Source organism: Piliocolobus tephrosceles, chromosome 8 (genome assembly GCF_002776525.5).
Source record: "Piliocolobus tephrosceles isolate RC106 chromosome 8, ASM277652v3, whole genome shotgun sequence".
Classification (NCBI taxonomy): Eukaryota; Metazoa; Chordata; class Mammalia; order Primates; family Cercopithecidae; genus Piliocolobus; species Piliocolobus tephrosceles.
In genome coordinates this window covers 73,331,732-73,347,167 of record NC_045441.1, presented here as the reverse complement: position 1 = coordinate 73,347,167, position 15,436 = coordinate 73,331,732, and the positions used below count along the sequence as shown (strand labels likewise).

General features: G+C 39.2%; 1 protein-coding gene and 1 pseudogene across 5 annotated transcripts in view; both read left to right on the top strand.

Annotated features, from left to right (window-relative positions):
• Positions 1–3: 3 nt before the first annotated feature.
• GLCCI1 (glucocorticoid induced 1) overlaps positions 4–15,436 on the top strand; it is a 129,206-nt gene continuing 113,773 nt past the window's right edge. For 3 of the 5 annotated variants that reach the window (XM_023224882.2, XM_023224883.2, XM_023224881.3), the window contains exon 1: positions 4–1,046. In XM_023224882.2, coding sequence (XP_023080650.1) covers positions 596–1,046 — 451 coding nt within the window. In that variant the 5' untranslated portion in view covers positions 4–595. Of the gene's footprint in view, positions 1,047–1,525; positions 1,746–15,436 lie in introns of those variants that run through there. The other 2 variants (XM_023224886.2, XM_023224885.2) reach the window with 1 other exon arrangement.
• LOC111551075 lies at positions 7,715–13,492 on the top strand (annotated as a pseudogene).

The following is a 15,436-nucleotide window of genomic DNA, read 5'->3' as shown; positions in this document are numbered from 1 at the left end:
CCTGAGCGCTGGGAGGCGGTGCCGGGGGCGGGGTGCGGCTGGGGCGAATTAGTTGCCATTCGAGTGAGGAGTAGGTAGAAGCGGCGGCGGCGGCGGCGGCGCGGACTCCGAGGAGCGCCAGCACCTCGAGGCCCTTTCTCTCTACCCTGGTCCCCAGAAGCAGGGGTCCCGGCCCTCCCTGCAGCTGCCGGGTTCTCCCGTGCGTGCAGCCCAGCGAGGGCTGAGGAGAAGGCTGCGAGTGGCTCTCGGGGCTGCGTAATCCGGGCGGTTGCCCTGTCAGCGCGATGCCTGGAGCGGTGGCTTCGGCGGCGGCTCCAGGCTCCTTGCGGCCCCGGCCGTGACCGCCACGCCGAGCCCAGCCGGGCGGTTGGGGCCGTTGGACGTTGGTTTTCGGAGCCTTCCCATCCCCCCTCGCCGAGGCGGCGGGGGTGTGCGTTGGGGAGAGGGAGCCCTGAGACTCCTCCCCCACAGCGATACCCCTGCCCCTCCCCCTTACACACTCGCACGCACTATCGCTCCGGCTCCCACACGCTCGCGCGCCTCCCGCCCCGCGCCTCCGTGTCGGCCGGCGGCGTCCAGGGCCCGCAGAGCCACCATGTCCACTGCCTCCTCATCCTCCTCCAGTTCCTCTCAGACCCCTCATCCCCCGCCGCAGAGGATGAGGCGCAGCGCCGCGGGGTCCCCGCCCGCCGTCGCCGCAGCCGGGAGCGGGAACGGTGCGGGCGGCGGCGGCGTGGGCTGCGCCCCGGCTGCGGGAGCCGGCCGGCTGCTGCAGCCCATCCGCGCCACGGTGCCCTACCAGCTCCTGCGGGGCAGCCAGCACAGTCCCACGCGCCCGCCCGCCGCCGCTGCTGCCGCCTCGCTGGGCAGCCTTCCGGCGCCCGGCGCGGCCCGCGGCCCCAGCCCGTCCAGCCCGACGCCGCCGCCGGCCGCAGCCCCGGCCGAGCAGGCGCCGCGGGCCAAGGGCCGCCCGAGACGGTCCCCAGAGAGCCACCGGAGGAGCAGCTCACCTGAGAGACGGAGCCCCGGCTCGCCCGTGTGCAGAGGTAGCGAGCCCAACCCTCCCGTCCTCCCGGGCTGCGTCTCCCCGACGGTGCCCTCCGTGGAAACTTCAGCCTCTTCGGGCTTCTCTTTGCTAGTGCATTATCGAAGGTGTGAAAGTGGCTTTGGGAATCTCACCCCGCTGCGGTCGCTGCGGGGCTTGGAGGAGCGAACTGAAAAGCAACTTTTATTTGACCCTCATGCCGCCCCTCAGATTTTCTCTTCCATCACTCGCCTGCTTCGAGAGGTTTTTCAGTTTAAGAGCTGGCTAGCTCATTCGTGTGTTTGCTGTTTGTAGCCGGGGAAAGAGGAGCTGGGCGAAACACTTAAACACGCACACAAACTCTTCAGCAGCGGATAAGGTGGTGGTTGTAATCTCTACATTCTCTTTGTGCTTTCCTGCAAAGTTCCTAACGTGCCTATAACTACCGGGATGATTTTTTTATTTTTTAGAGGGATGGTGGCATTAGTTATGATGTAAGGATATCGGCTGGATGTAATGATATCTGCTAGAGGGGACAGTTTTGAATGTGCACTTGAAGTGTATACGGTTTTTTCCCTCAGTTCTCCCTCCCTCCCTCTCCCTCCCTCTTTCCCCTCCTCCACCCCCCTCTCCCTCTCTCTCTTCCCCTCCCCTTTATATATTCATGCATCAGAGCACTCCTGCACTGGAAACGGTTTATGCTCAACCGGAGATTTTCATGGTAAATTTCTGAAAACTTATTTGTGGAGCGTGTTCGTTTTTTCCTTCCATTTTTAAGTACACTTAACAGTTCAGTTGAGCTGTTGAAGGATCTCAAGTTTCTTTTTTGTTAGGTGTCAAAGGTAATGGTGAGCTGGTGGATGCTGTGGGTTTCCCTTAGTGTTTTCTGTTTTGCTTTGGTTTTGTTTGTGTCTAGGGACACAGTGTATGATCTAGTTGAGCCCTGGGGGAGAAGAGGAAGATTAGCCAAAACAGGGACTTAAAGCTCATAAGGGAGAGTGGAATAGCTAATATTATTAGATACCAGCCTAGAGCTACAGATGCTGCTGCTGCATTGTGGAGGGAACAGATCATGCTGGGTGGAAAAATCTCTGCTTGGAAGGGAAACACTGTCAAAGTCTGTACATTGTTTATGTGGTATGTGGAATTCTTTTTTTTTTTTTAATGGAGTTTTCTTGAAGGTGTTAAGAGTTGGAGAAAGTGGTTGTCTGCATTATGATACATTGCAGTCTTGGTGTTTTTGTTTTAATATTTCAGACCTGTAATTAGCATGTTGCTAACGCACTTGTTTTCTGACCACTTGATGTTGAACCAGTGTAAGATGTAGTGCAGTGGGATGAGTACATGAGCACCAAGAAATACATCCTGTAATCTGTATGCACTGGGAGGAATGCACTCCTCCACTCCTCCCCCAGGTCAAGCCAGCTGCTGCAGAAACTGACATCCTCCAGCAAATCCTGAATGAATGAATGAAAACAACGTGATCGCCCTAATAATGACCACAACTGAACACACATCTTTGGCTGTATTTTATAGAAAAGGCCACCATTTTCTAACAGATTAATGCCATATGCAACTCTTGCGCATTTTCTAGAACTGTATGAAATGAGAAATAACAGAATGAACAGAAAACAGTTACATAAATTTTTTAGTGATTTTGCTTCAACAGTGCACAAATTAAGTTTTGGGATTTTCTTGTAGGGACTAAGGGTCATAAAATAAGCATTGCAGATTGTGGGTCTTGTGGGTGTGAGTAAGAGAAGTTTCAGCAATTGCTGCAACAACATAATGGGCATCTAGTACCCTCCTCCCCTTTTGTATATAAACACTAACATCTTACAACAGATAATAGTACAACTTGTTTTTCTGCATCCTTCAAAAGGCTTAATTGCTTAGGAATTACATGCTCCATCATCAAGCAGTTTTAATGAAATTTGTGATCTGGCTTAAACTATTCTCTTTGTTGTAGTATGGCACATCCGAGTTTAATGCGATTTTAATGCAATCATGATGAAAACACTTTTCTGAGTCTGGTTGTGCAGCAGACAGATTTGCAGTGTCAGAGAGCTTGTGTTGGGAATGCAAGGGCTTTCTTTGCTAGAGATGTTTTTCTACTGTTTTAAACACCAAGTGGTTTTGTCAGTTTTTTACATTGAAGTGATTTTTGAATGCGGGCTTCTGTACCCCCATTTCCGTGATTATATTACTCCTATGTTACTTCTCCATGTCCCGCCTTTTACCCCCACTACCCAAATTAAAACTGTCCTACTAATCTATTCTGTTTCCTTAGCCATTTAAAATCCATGATCTGAACAGTTGATTTAATTTTTAGAATGATTGTCTTCTCACTTTCTTTTGAATGCTATAAGGTTCTGACTTGAGTGGATTTTAGCCTCCACTGGTCAAGGCTCCTGCCGCTGCCACTGCTGCTGCAGACACTGACATCACTATACTGCATGAATGAAAAACAACAACGTGCTCCATTTCTTCCTCTGCTCTCCACCTCCTCCTTTTTCTGCACACTTCAGTGTATGTGGGGGTGTGTGTGTGCACACAAGAGGGTGTTAAAACTGCGTTTGAAACTACATTTTAAAACATTAAGTAGTTGATGGCTCAAGGGGTAGGTATATAGTAGAAAGGCATATTGTTTATGAAAAACTGCAAGTGCTGTGGGCATTTGGACTAAAGGTGACATAACTGAGCATTCAGTATTTCATGCATTTCATCTGGAGTGATGATTATAGGAGAAAATATGGAAGCTTAAAATTTTTTTATGATTCTTTTACCAAAAAATTATGAAGCAATACAATTTCTAAATACATTATGTCATTATCTGCGTCTTAAGCATTCTTAATGTGAATATTTGTAGGGCTGAGGCTAGAGTAACAGAGAATTGATATCAGATTGTTTCATAAGGCTGAAGAAAAGCTGAGTTCTATAAATAGGAATAGTCAATTTTAATATTATAATATTAATTTATACAACCCAGGAAAAAATGGTAATTTCCTTTGTTTTTGTAGCATAGTTTTAAATAATTTAAATGGTTACCATAATAGAAATACATAAATTGCCAAACACCTTGCTGTATATATAGAGGACATGGAGTTTTACAAATTGAAACTGTTTTGTTTGTGCTCATGGGTCATCCTCTTTTTGCTTGTTTTCTTTTTTCTTTTGTATTTTTAAAACTTCAAGGTTTGTTATTTACATTCGTTTCTGTACTTTTGCCATTAGTAAAATGTCATCCTCCCTCTTGTTTGGTTCTGAAGGGTCTTGCAGTGGTGAATGACAGGCTGCTGAATGAATCCTCAGGCTCCCTGTGATGTGTTTGTAATAGATGTAAAATCATAAAGTATTATGCAAATAGTTATTTTTTTTGTAATGGTAATACATAAAGTCTACCTTTGAGATAAATAGAGCAACTCAAATGAGAAAAAGCAGGATGTTAATGTTAAAATTAATGATCTTTAAGCTAAAATCATTAGTAACAACCAAAAGAAAATATAATAAAGTTGCTTCTTTTTGAAACCTCACAGAGCAGAACCCGTGGATTTAAACATAGAACAAATATAGTTTTACTGTCCAAGATAGTAAGTAGGAAATGCAAATCTGTGTGTGTGTGTGTTTTGTAAAGATAGAGCATTAGGATGAATTATAAGTTCTAAAAGATGTAAAAACAGTCATATTTAGAGTACTCTGGATGGAGAATACAGCTTATTTTTAAGTGTACCAAATCTAATAAAAACATGGAAGAGCTTGTAATTTATATAACTCCTGTTATGAAAAATAGCATGTGTTGGTTCCTGATTTAACGTATCAGGTTTATTTAGGCCTAATACGCTACCAGATTGCTAACTCTAGAGTGAAATTTGATTAGACTTTTTCGTGAACATCTTGAGAGCCACATTGTTTTATACATAAAGAAGTTATGATTCTATTCTAAGAGATAATACAAATATAATGTTAACCACATGTAATATGTTTGCCTGTGTTTTCAGTTTTTATCTTTTCCTTAAATTTATCTTTTTAAGTCATTTTTATACTGTTCTCAGTGGAATACAAAACATTTTAATAACTTTTTCTCTTTTAAAAGAGATACTCAGATATTCTCTTTCTATTAAGTTTATTCTCAGGCTGATATTCTTGGAAATTAAGATCCTCCCTTTCCATTTTAAAATTAATTAATTTTCCTAGAGTGCTTATAGAAACTTGTTTCAAAGCTTTCTTCTACTAGAGTGAAAATACATTAACGTTTAACTTTTTCTAAAGAAACAGGTTTCACATACTGACTTTTGGGAAAGGTTTTCATTCTCAGAAAACTATACTAGAGAGCAGCAGTGTTCGTTATTTACAGAACTAATTTTTTCCATCAGTTATCTCATGGTGCCTAAAATTTCTAGATCAATGAGTGAATAGCAAAATAGATAAATGAATTTATAGTTATTTAATCAAAATCTGTCTTATGTTCAAAGATTATATTCCTCTCAAATAACTGTTATTCTAACTGTATTGAATATTGAATACCTAGCATGTGTAAATCACCTTAATCAGTTTTTAACTGTATGTAAAGTTCTGTGTGTATATATTGAACTGGAAATCATTTTATTAATTACAGCACTTTTTACTGAAGGACTGCATTGTACATTTCTGCAAGGACTTAATGCAAATTAGCATTTGTACTTTGGGGAAATGTTAAAGAATAATGGCATCCTTGTAATTTTTGTTTTACTTGTGATAAGTCAGACTACATGTGAATAAGAAAATAAAGGAGTAACTGGGCTCCACAGCAGTGAATAGAATGGAAATAAATGACAGTGTTCAACAAATGGCTAGTCGGAGAGGGTTTTCCTTAGTCTGAAATTTTAAAAAATTCTAGAAGTCTGTTTTATTAAAACGTTCACAGGTAGTTAATAATCCGCTAAAGAGTATATTCTAATGACTTAGTTCTTCTTAATTTTAGTTTGGTCTTTTCTCCAGAACTTAACATTTCCAGACACCACCAAGATAGACTTTTTGGCAGCCCTTGTCCTAGTCTGTGTCTGACACTGTTTTTTGTCTTCAGTATATAATTTATTCTTTTATTAAGTGTCTGAGAAGCTAAATCACTGACACTCTTTTTGTGCTACATACTGTTTAATTATTTTAACAAGAGGTTGAATTTATGTAACTTCTGGTCTCTGCCAAAAGTAAGTGGAGGAAAGAGAATACAAGTACTCATATATCGATACAGAAAGCCTAGGGAACTGATGGAAGAGCAGATACTACCTGTGTTTCCCACAACTCTTCATCTGGACCCTTGAAAGTGACCATAAGTTGACTCATCATGTAGCTATTCTAGAAGAATTTTTGTGCTTATTCTGAAAAACAAATTATAATGGATTAGCAATAATTCTGAAAAGTCTAAGGATTTTAATTATATTATGAACAAATTGTGGAAAAGTGTTTCACTGTAGCATGAACAAACATGGCAGATACCTTTAAGCAGTGTTGTTTATTCCAAGTGAATGTTACTGAGGCACATACCAAGTTCATGAATACCTCAGTGACTTCACCTATACTATGCTGTGTCTCTAGTTGTAGGTAGGAAGGAAGAAAACATGTATTTGTGTGCTAACTGTATACTAAGCAATGTGTATTTTGATTCAGCAAGGATTTAGGATGTGAATCTTCTCATTCCAGATCCAGTGTTCATTCCATAAAACTATCCTGTTGCTCCTAACTAAAAAAGACTCTGATATTGATGATCAGCTGTGATTTCTGAGCTAAAAGAATGACAAAGGAATTGGTTTTCTTTTGTTTCCATGGCACTATTACGCTGTGCTGGGATATGATCTGACATTTTCAGAATGTCTAAAAATGTGAGACCTACTTTGTTGAATGTAACTAAAATAAAATATAGATGGATTGGCCATTTTTCTCCATTTCTTTCTTGCATAAAGAGAGAGAGGCAGAGAGAATGTGTGTGTGTGAGAGAGAAATTCTTGTTCCTGAGAGAGACAGACAGAGAAATTCTTGATTCTGGAGATAGGAACATGATTGTATCTGGCCTTTCTTACATGTAATCAGAATCTGTACTGTCCTCGAATCACTTTATAGTGAATATAAGTGCTTTTCTCCCCTTTTCTCTCTTCATAAATGTTAAAAGTAAATTACATATGGTGCTAAACTGATGAAAACTTCAGGATTCACTAAACAGAGACTGGTCTCAGCTGATTGTCCCAGCAACTGGCAGTAGGTTGATTCAGCCCTCCCAAAAGACAGCAGGCTTCCAAGAGCCTGTAATTTGTGGGTTGAACTGTGTACATATATAACTTAATGAAGTTCACCATAGTACACCTTAATGATGGCTCACCAAAAATAATGATGATTTAAAGATGCTAGTGGGCCAGGCGCAGTGTCTCACGCCTGTAATCCCAGCACTTTGGGAGGCTGTGGTGGGCAGATCACTTGAGGTCAGGAGCTCGAGGCCAACATGGTGAAACCCTGTCTCTACTAAAAATACAGAAATTAACTGGGCATGGTGGTGCGCCCCTATAATCCCAGCTACTTGGGAGGCTGAGACACGAAAGTTGCTTGAACCTGGGAAGTGGAGGTTGCAGTGAGCCAAGATCACACCATTGCACTCCAGCTTGGGCAACAGGAGCGAAACTTTCTCTCAAAAAAAAAAAAAAGAAAAAAAAAAGAAACGAAATGAAACTGGTAACCCATGGTTGTGTGGCAAGGTCAGTGTCCAAAATTGTCTACCAGATTATTAGAATTGTTAAGAAATCCTGCCGGGCATGGTGGTTCACACCTGTAATCCCAGCACTTTGGGAAGCTGAGACAGGCAGGTGGCTTGAGTTCAGGATTTCAAGACCAACCTGAGCAACATAACAAGACCTTGCCTCTACACTAAATACAAAAATTAGCCTGGGCATGGTGGCACACTCCTGTAGTCCAGCTACTCAGGAGGCTGAGACAGGAGGATCTCTTGAGCCCAGGAGGCAGAGGTTCCAGTGAGCTGAAATCACCCCACTGCACTCCAGCCTGGGTGCTAGAATGGGGTGCTGTCTCAAAAAAAAAAAAAAAAAAGTTAAGAAATCCACCAACCATCTAGATATGTTTCGTAATGAAAAGGCAAAAACTGCTACAACTTCCTGTCTAGTGTTACTGAAGATCAAATACTTATTAACTACTGACAGTAATAATTCCTTATTTATACTGTATGGCCATAAAGAAAACTTTTGTGAATAGTTCCATGTAGCTAATTTTAACTTTTACATTACTAAAAAATTAACTATCTGATGAAACATTTTCTAACATTATTACACACTTGGTTGTTAAGCACAGTGAACAAGTATAAAGGAACTCCTTGTGGCTTGATTAGCTTCATTAATAACTATTATTGATAACTTAGATACATAAAAATGATTACTATAGATGATATTGAGAATAAGACTGAGTGAGTATTGACTGACTAGAGTTGCACTATAACTGATTCTATAAATTTGCTTTTGGGATTATTTGCTGTTTTTCTGATGAGGGTGGAGCAAAGCATGTTTGACTGGACTAGTCCTTGATGGTATAACCTGGCTGTTTTCTCTAGAACTAATTATCAAAGACCAGAGCAATTATTTTCCAAATGGTTCCATAGATATGTCTTAGACACATAAATGTATCCTGAGAAATACTAGATTTGGAGTCAAGAAACTTGAGTTATCTTTTCAGTTTTGATATTTGACTTATGATAAGCCACTAACTCTGCATCTTACCTTCTGTGTCTTTAAAATGAAGGGAATAGGCTTTTTAAGATTTTGGTTGGTAGGGAAAAGATTAGATTCTGCTATTGAAAAGAAAAAGTTTATTAGGCTAGATGATTCTTAAAGTTTTTATTTATTGAGCTTTTATGCCAACTACTAATCTTTGGTAGAATCCAATATAAGGTACTTTTATTAACCTCTTTTCACAGATGAGGAAACGAGGTCCTGGGAAGTTAAGTAATTTGCCCAAGATCAGGCAGCATGCACAGGGCTCTTGTAATGCTCTAAGTCCTGACTTCAAGATAGCTGAAAGTTGTTGTTGGAACCCAGTTAGTTATGGGGCAGGAAAGTATGCACAATGTATTATCCCACTGCTTATACAGTTAAGTCATAGAAAGGCTAAATATAGCTTTGGGGCGGTGAAGGAAGAAGAGAAAGCTAAATGGGACTAGACCCTAGTGTGCATGGAACTTAAAATAGCTGCAAGTATCCCCAGTAAGTATGCCATCATTGGGCCTTCCCTTTGGTCCCTAAAGGACCTATCACTTTGTTTAGACAGAATTTAGCATTTGATTTTTAAAAACTTCCGTTCACTTGACATTTCAAAATCTGAGTAGAATAAGGTCTCTTTTTTGTATATTCATATTTGGCAGTGTAAACTTTTAAAAATCTGCCCATTTATAATGTAGTATATGGCTACTTTCAGCCCCATCATTATGATTCTCTACATTTATCATCCTTTGATATTTTAGCAACTTTCAACATAGTATCTTTTTATAGAACACTGTCATGGCAAAGCAAGGCACACTACCTTAAAAAATTTTGTTTATATCTACTTGGCTGTTTCACTTCTTTTAGGTTTGTTGATATAATATAGAAAAGAAATTTTAATCTCTATTTTCATAATTTCTTCCAGGGTGTTTTGGCATTTTTTTCAATGTCATTTGTGCTTCCTGTAAGTTCTGCATAGTAGTTAATGTGGAAATGATTTTCTTTTATAAGTAACATTAGAAATTGTATTTGTTGTTAGGAGATTAAAAGTGTTATATAGAGTCTTTGTGATGGATAAAGTTTCTCATAACATTTCTTCTGTAATTACATTTACTTTTCTAGTTAAATATATCAGTTATACATTGAATTAGTGAAGTGTAATGCTGGTATCTTAGAAGATAATAAAAACAGGATTCAGTGGCTCAGGGTTACATCAAGTCTAGCCATATGGAAACTTTATTATTCCTCATACAAACTTGTGAAGTGATCTTTCCATGAAGGTACAAAAATACCATAGTAAAATATAGATAGGTTTATATATTAGCTCATTATAAACAAAATATATTTATAATATCTTTTGAAGTTCTGTAAGTGCAATTTTATTTCTTCTAAAGTATTCTTGGAGTTACTCTGACACATTGCCCCTAAAAGACTCAATCAACTGTCCTCTTTCTGCTTCAAGTCAGATCATTTAAGTATCTAGGACTTAACTAAACTGGTGTTGGCAAACATTGCTAAATGCAGTTTCATTAGTATTGCAAAAGTGAGGATTTAGACTGTGCTCAGAAATTAGATTCTTGAAAAAAGCTACAGTATTCTGCAATATTTTGATCATATAGCTTAAAAAGTATGTATTAAAGGTCTATTAATACTTTACATGCCAGAGTGACCTCTTCTTTAAAAAAAGAAAGAAACGCATTCAGGGAATTGCGTTTGCTCACTTTTTATATCTTTTTGGGTAACAAAGAGTGGGTCAAATTTCTTAGCTGATTTTCCTTGTTCAGAAATATACTATTCTCACTGAGCTTTCGATTTTATATATGAATTATTTATTTCTAAGTTAGCTTAAGCTTTTTCTGGTGTTCTGTTTTGAAGTTGCCACTCTGTTTATTTGTATTTTTCTTTCATTAGATGAAGCTTAAAATATTAATCGTTTCATTCTATGGTTTCCATAACATGCTTAGATCTAATGTATCTCGCTGCCTGTACATATTATAATATTATACTATAGTTTAGCCTTGGATGATGTCACTGGCCCTTTCTTTCTCTGCACACATATACATTAGTGCAGAAGTCTGAACTGTATTGTTGGATGTGGCTTCTTGTGTAGTAATGTAAGATGTAGTAATAATGTTGTGTAGTAATCCTGGGCAGTGATGCCTTGTGAGGCTGTTGAGATAAGGAGGACTTGACTTTGGCTAAATATCTGCTATTGCTGAGCTAGAATGGGAAGTGACAAACTTTTCATGTGTTGTATCACCATTTACCTGAAACCTTGGTTGTTGAATGCACAGTGACCCATTTTTCTTTCTTTTCTTCTTTCTTTTTCTTTCTGTCTTTCTTTCTGGCAGTGTCTCTCTGTGTTGCCCAGGCTGGAGCACAGTGGCACGATCTTGGCTCACTGCAACCTCTGCCTCCTGGGTTCAAGTGATTCTCCTGCCTCAGCCTCCCAAATAGCTGGAACCACAGGAGTGTGCTACCACACCTGGCTAATTTTTTGGTATTTTTGGTAGAGACTGGCTTTTGAACTCGTGGCCTCAAGTGATCCGCCTGCCTCGGCCTCTCAAAATGCTGGGATTACAGGTGTGAGCCACTGGGTCTGGCCCTATTTTTCTTTCTTATAATCAGACTTTACCTATTTTCAGTTTCTATTGACTTTTTGTTTTTGCCTTAAAGAAATATTAGCAACCTCCCCAGGGTTTATAGCCGAGGAGGAGTGGGTGCCATGGTGGTTCTACTACTTTGGGCAATGTGGTTGTTGATTTGTACACTGAGCAGCAGCCTTGCAACTGTGAACTTTTTGACAGCAGGTACCACGGTTTAAGGACATTTGTGATGGCAGTGCCAAGCATCTAGAAGGTACTCGCCTGCTTTAATTTCTTGAGATTGTACAAAATAAAATATTACAATTATTGCCTTATTCACAGTGTACAAAGGGATTTTATCATACAAACTGTCGATCCTATAGGGACTGGTCATGGAGGAGAGTCTATTTTTGGCCAATTGTATGGTGATCAAGCAAGCTTTTTTGAAACAGAAAACGTCCCGAGAGTTAAACACAAGAAGAAAGGCACAACGTCCTTGGTGAATAATGGCAGTGATCAACGTGGATCTCAGTTTCTTATCACTACAGGAGAAAATCTAGATTACCTTGGTGGTACCATACAGTATTTGGTGAGGTGACAGAAGGCATTGATATAATTAAGAAAATTAATGAGACCTTTGTTGACAAGGACTTTGTATCATATCAGGATAAATTATACAGTGATTTTAGATGATCCGTTTTGATGGCACTTCTCATTTACTAATCCCTGATCTATCACCAGAATCTACAAGGGAACAATTAAAGAGTGGTAGAATTGATGCAGATGAAGAAATTGATCATTTCAAAGAAAGGTCAGCTGAAGAAGTAGAAGAAATAAAGGCAGAAAAAGACGCTAAAACTCAGGCTTTACTTTTAGAATGGCAGGAGACCTACCTGATGCAGATATTAAACCTCCAGAAAAATCTGCTGTGTTTGTAAATTGAATCCAGTGACTACAGATGAGGATTTGGATGTAATACTCTCTAGATTTGGGCCAATAAGAAGTTGTGAAGTTATCTGGGACTGGAAGACAGGAGAAACCCTCTGTTATGCTTTTCTTTTTCTTTCTTTCCGTCTTGTCTTGTCTTTTTCTTTTCTTTTTTCTTTCTTTTGAGATGGAGTCTCACTCTGTTGCCTAAGCTGGAGTGCAGTGGCGTGATCTTGGCTCACTGCAACCTCTACCTCCTGGGTTCAAGTGATTCTCCCCACCTAGCCTCCCAAGTAGCTGGGACTACAGGCGTGCACCACCACACCGGGCTAATTTTTGTATTTTTAGTAGAGACGGGTTTTGCCATGTTGGCCAGGCTGGTCTTGAACTCCTGGCCTCAGGTGATTCACCTGCCTCGGCCTCCCAAAGTGCTGGGATTACAGATGTATGCTTTTATTGAATTTGAAAAGGAAGAAGACTGTGAGAAAGCCTTCTTAAAAATGGACAGTGTACTTATAGATGACAGAAGAAAACATGGATTTTAGCCAGTCTGCTACAAAGGTTAAATGGAAGGAAAAGGTGGGAAGTACAACAAGAGTGATTTAAAGGAGTATAAAAAGGAACAGGATAAACCATCTAATTTGGTTCTCAAAGATAAAGCCCAAACAGGAGGCAAAATATGCTGTTGTACTAGATGAGCAGGCAGAAGACTCAAAGTCAAGTCACTCACACACAAGGAAAAAACACAAGAAGAAAACCCATCACTGCTCTGAAGAAAAAGAAGATGAAGACTGCATACCTATCAAAAATACTAATCCAGATAATTATAGAGAAAGTTTGGAGTTTGGTCACTATGAAGAAGAAGAAAGCTGTTGGGAGAAATGAAAGAGTAAAAAGGGAGACTGAACTCAGAACCAAAGTCGTAGCTGATCTTGAGAGAGGAATGGCCATTATAGTAATAGTCACAAATCCAAATACCAGACATCTTTACGAAAGAGAAAGGAGTAAAAAGAGACTGAAGCAGAAATCCAAAGAAATCCAAAGATAAAGAAAAATCTAAGTACAGATGAAAGATGAAGAGGCAGAATTGAGTGGCCAACATATTCACCCTTGTCTAACTTAGAGTGCCAGGAAAGCAGATGTTCAGATTTTGTGTCAAAGCTTGTTATTTTTTTCATACTGGGATTATCGCCCTTTAGATTATTAATACTGATTATATGGGGCACTGAAAGAACTCAGCATTTTCTTTGTATACTTTTTTACAATAATTTTATTGTTGTACATAAATGGTAGTCTTCATTTTTGAAGTCTTTCACATTTTTACTGTTTTTTTTTTTAAAAAAATGAAGTATTGTATACTGCCAAAATACATAGACATGTACTTATAAGGCAAAGGGATAATAAATATGAATATCTGTGTACTCATCAGCCAGCTTAATATCGAGAATATTGCCTACACTTTAGACATCCCATAAGAACCCTGTCCCTCTCAAGTAATTATTTGGAAATTTGTGTTGGTCATTTGTTTTGTACATAGGTATCTCTAAATGAAATGTTAATTTTGTATGTTTCTCAGTTTTGTATAGATGGCAGAATGTTTACTTTTGTGGCTTTCATTTTTATTGCTGTATAGTATTACATGGAGGCTTCTGTTGATGGACATTTGAGTTGTATTTATTTTTGTTTTTGCTGTAGAAACAATGCTGCTGTGAACATTGTCTATGTAGGAGTTTCAGTGCCTGATCATGTGCTATGAGTATCTTCATTTGTATAAAATAATGTCAAATTTTAAAAATATTAGACTTATAGCCTTTAATTACTATTCAGGTATGTTAGCTAATCTTTAGGACACTTGCAGAGTTGTACTTTGTATTAAACGTGTGGTCAAAAAATAATGTGTTTATGCAGATATTCCTGTTCAATGAAATACATGTTGTAGTTAACTTCTTGGTAAAGCAAACAATGTTAAATGAATCATATTTTGTGACTTTTCTTTTTTATGGACATATGGAACACGGAAGAAAATTTTATGGCCTCTGACTATAATGATGTAAGAAACCATATAAAATTGTATGTAGGAATTTTAGGAAATAGGGAGGTTTAGGAAAAGTAATGAAATTAATTAAAATTAATACTTGTTTTGTTAATCTTAAAATATTCTTTTTTGTTAATTTTTAAAATACTTTATTGCTATAAAATGCTAACAATCGTTTAAACCTTCAGTGAATGGTAATCTTTTTTTTTTTTTATTATACTTTATGTTCTAGGGTACATGTGCACAACGTGCAGGTTTGTTACATATGTGTACATGTGCCATGTTGGTGTACTGCACCCATTAACTCATCATTTACTTTAGGTATATCTCCTAATTCTATCCCTCCCCACTCCCCCCACCCCACGACAGACCCTGGTGTGTGATGTTCCCCTTCCTGTGTCCAAGTGTTCTCATTGTTCAATTCCCACCTAGGAGTGAGAATATGCGGTGTTTGGTTTTCTGTCCTTGTGATAGTTTGCTGAGAATGATGGTTTCTAGCTGCATCCATGTCCCTACAAAGGACATGAACTCATCCTTTTTATGACTGCATAGTATTCCATGGTGTATATGTGCCACATTTTCTTAATCCACTCTATCATTGATGGACATTTGGGTTGGTTCCAAGTCTTTGCTATTGGGAATAGTGCCGCAGTAAACATATGTGTGCATGTGTCTTTATAGCAGCATGATTTATAATCCTTTGGGTATATATCCCCAGTAATGGGATGGGCTGGGTCAAATGATATTTCTAGTTCTAGATCCTTGAGGAATCGCCACACTGTCTTCCACAATGATTGAACTAGTTTACAGTCCCACCAACAGTGTAAAAGTGTTTCTGTTTCTCCACATCCTCTCCAGAACCTGTTGTTTCTTGACTTTTTAATGATTGCCATTCTAACTGGTGTGAGATGGTATCTCATTGTGGTTTTGATTTGCATTTCTCTGATGGCCATTGATGAGCATTTTTTCACGTGTCTGTTGGCTGTATGAATGTCTTCTTTTGAGAAGTGTCTGTTCATATCCTTTGCCCCCTTTTTGATGGGGATGTTTGTTTTTTCTTGTAAATTTGTTTGAGTTCTTTATAGGTTCTGGATATTAGCCCTTTGTCAGATGAGTAGGTAGCAAAAATTTTCTC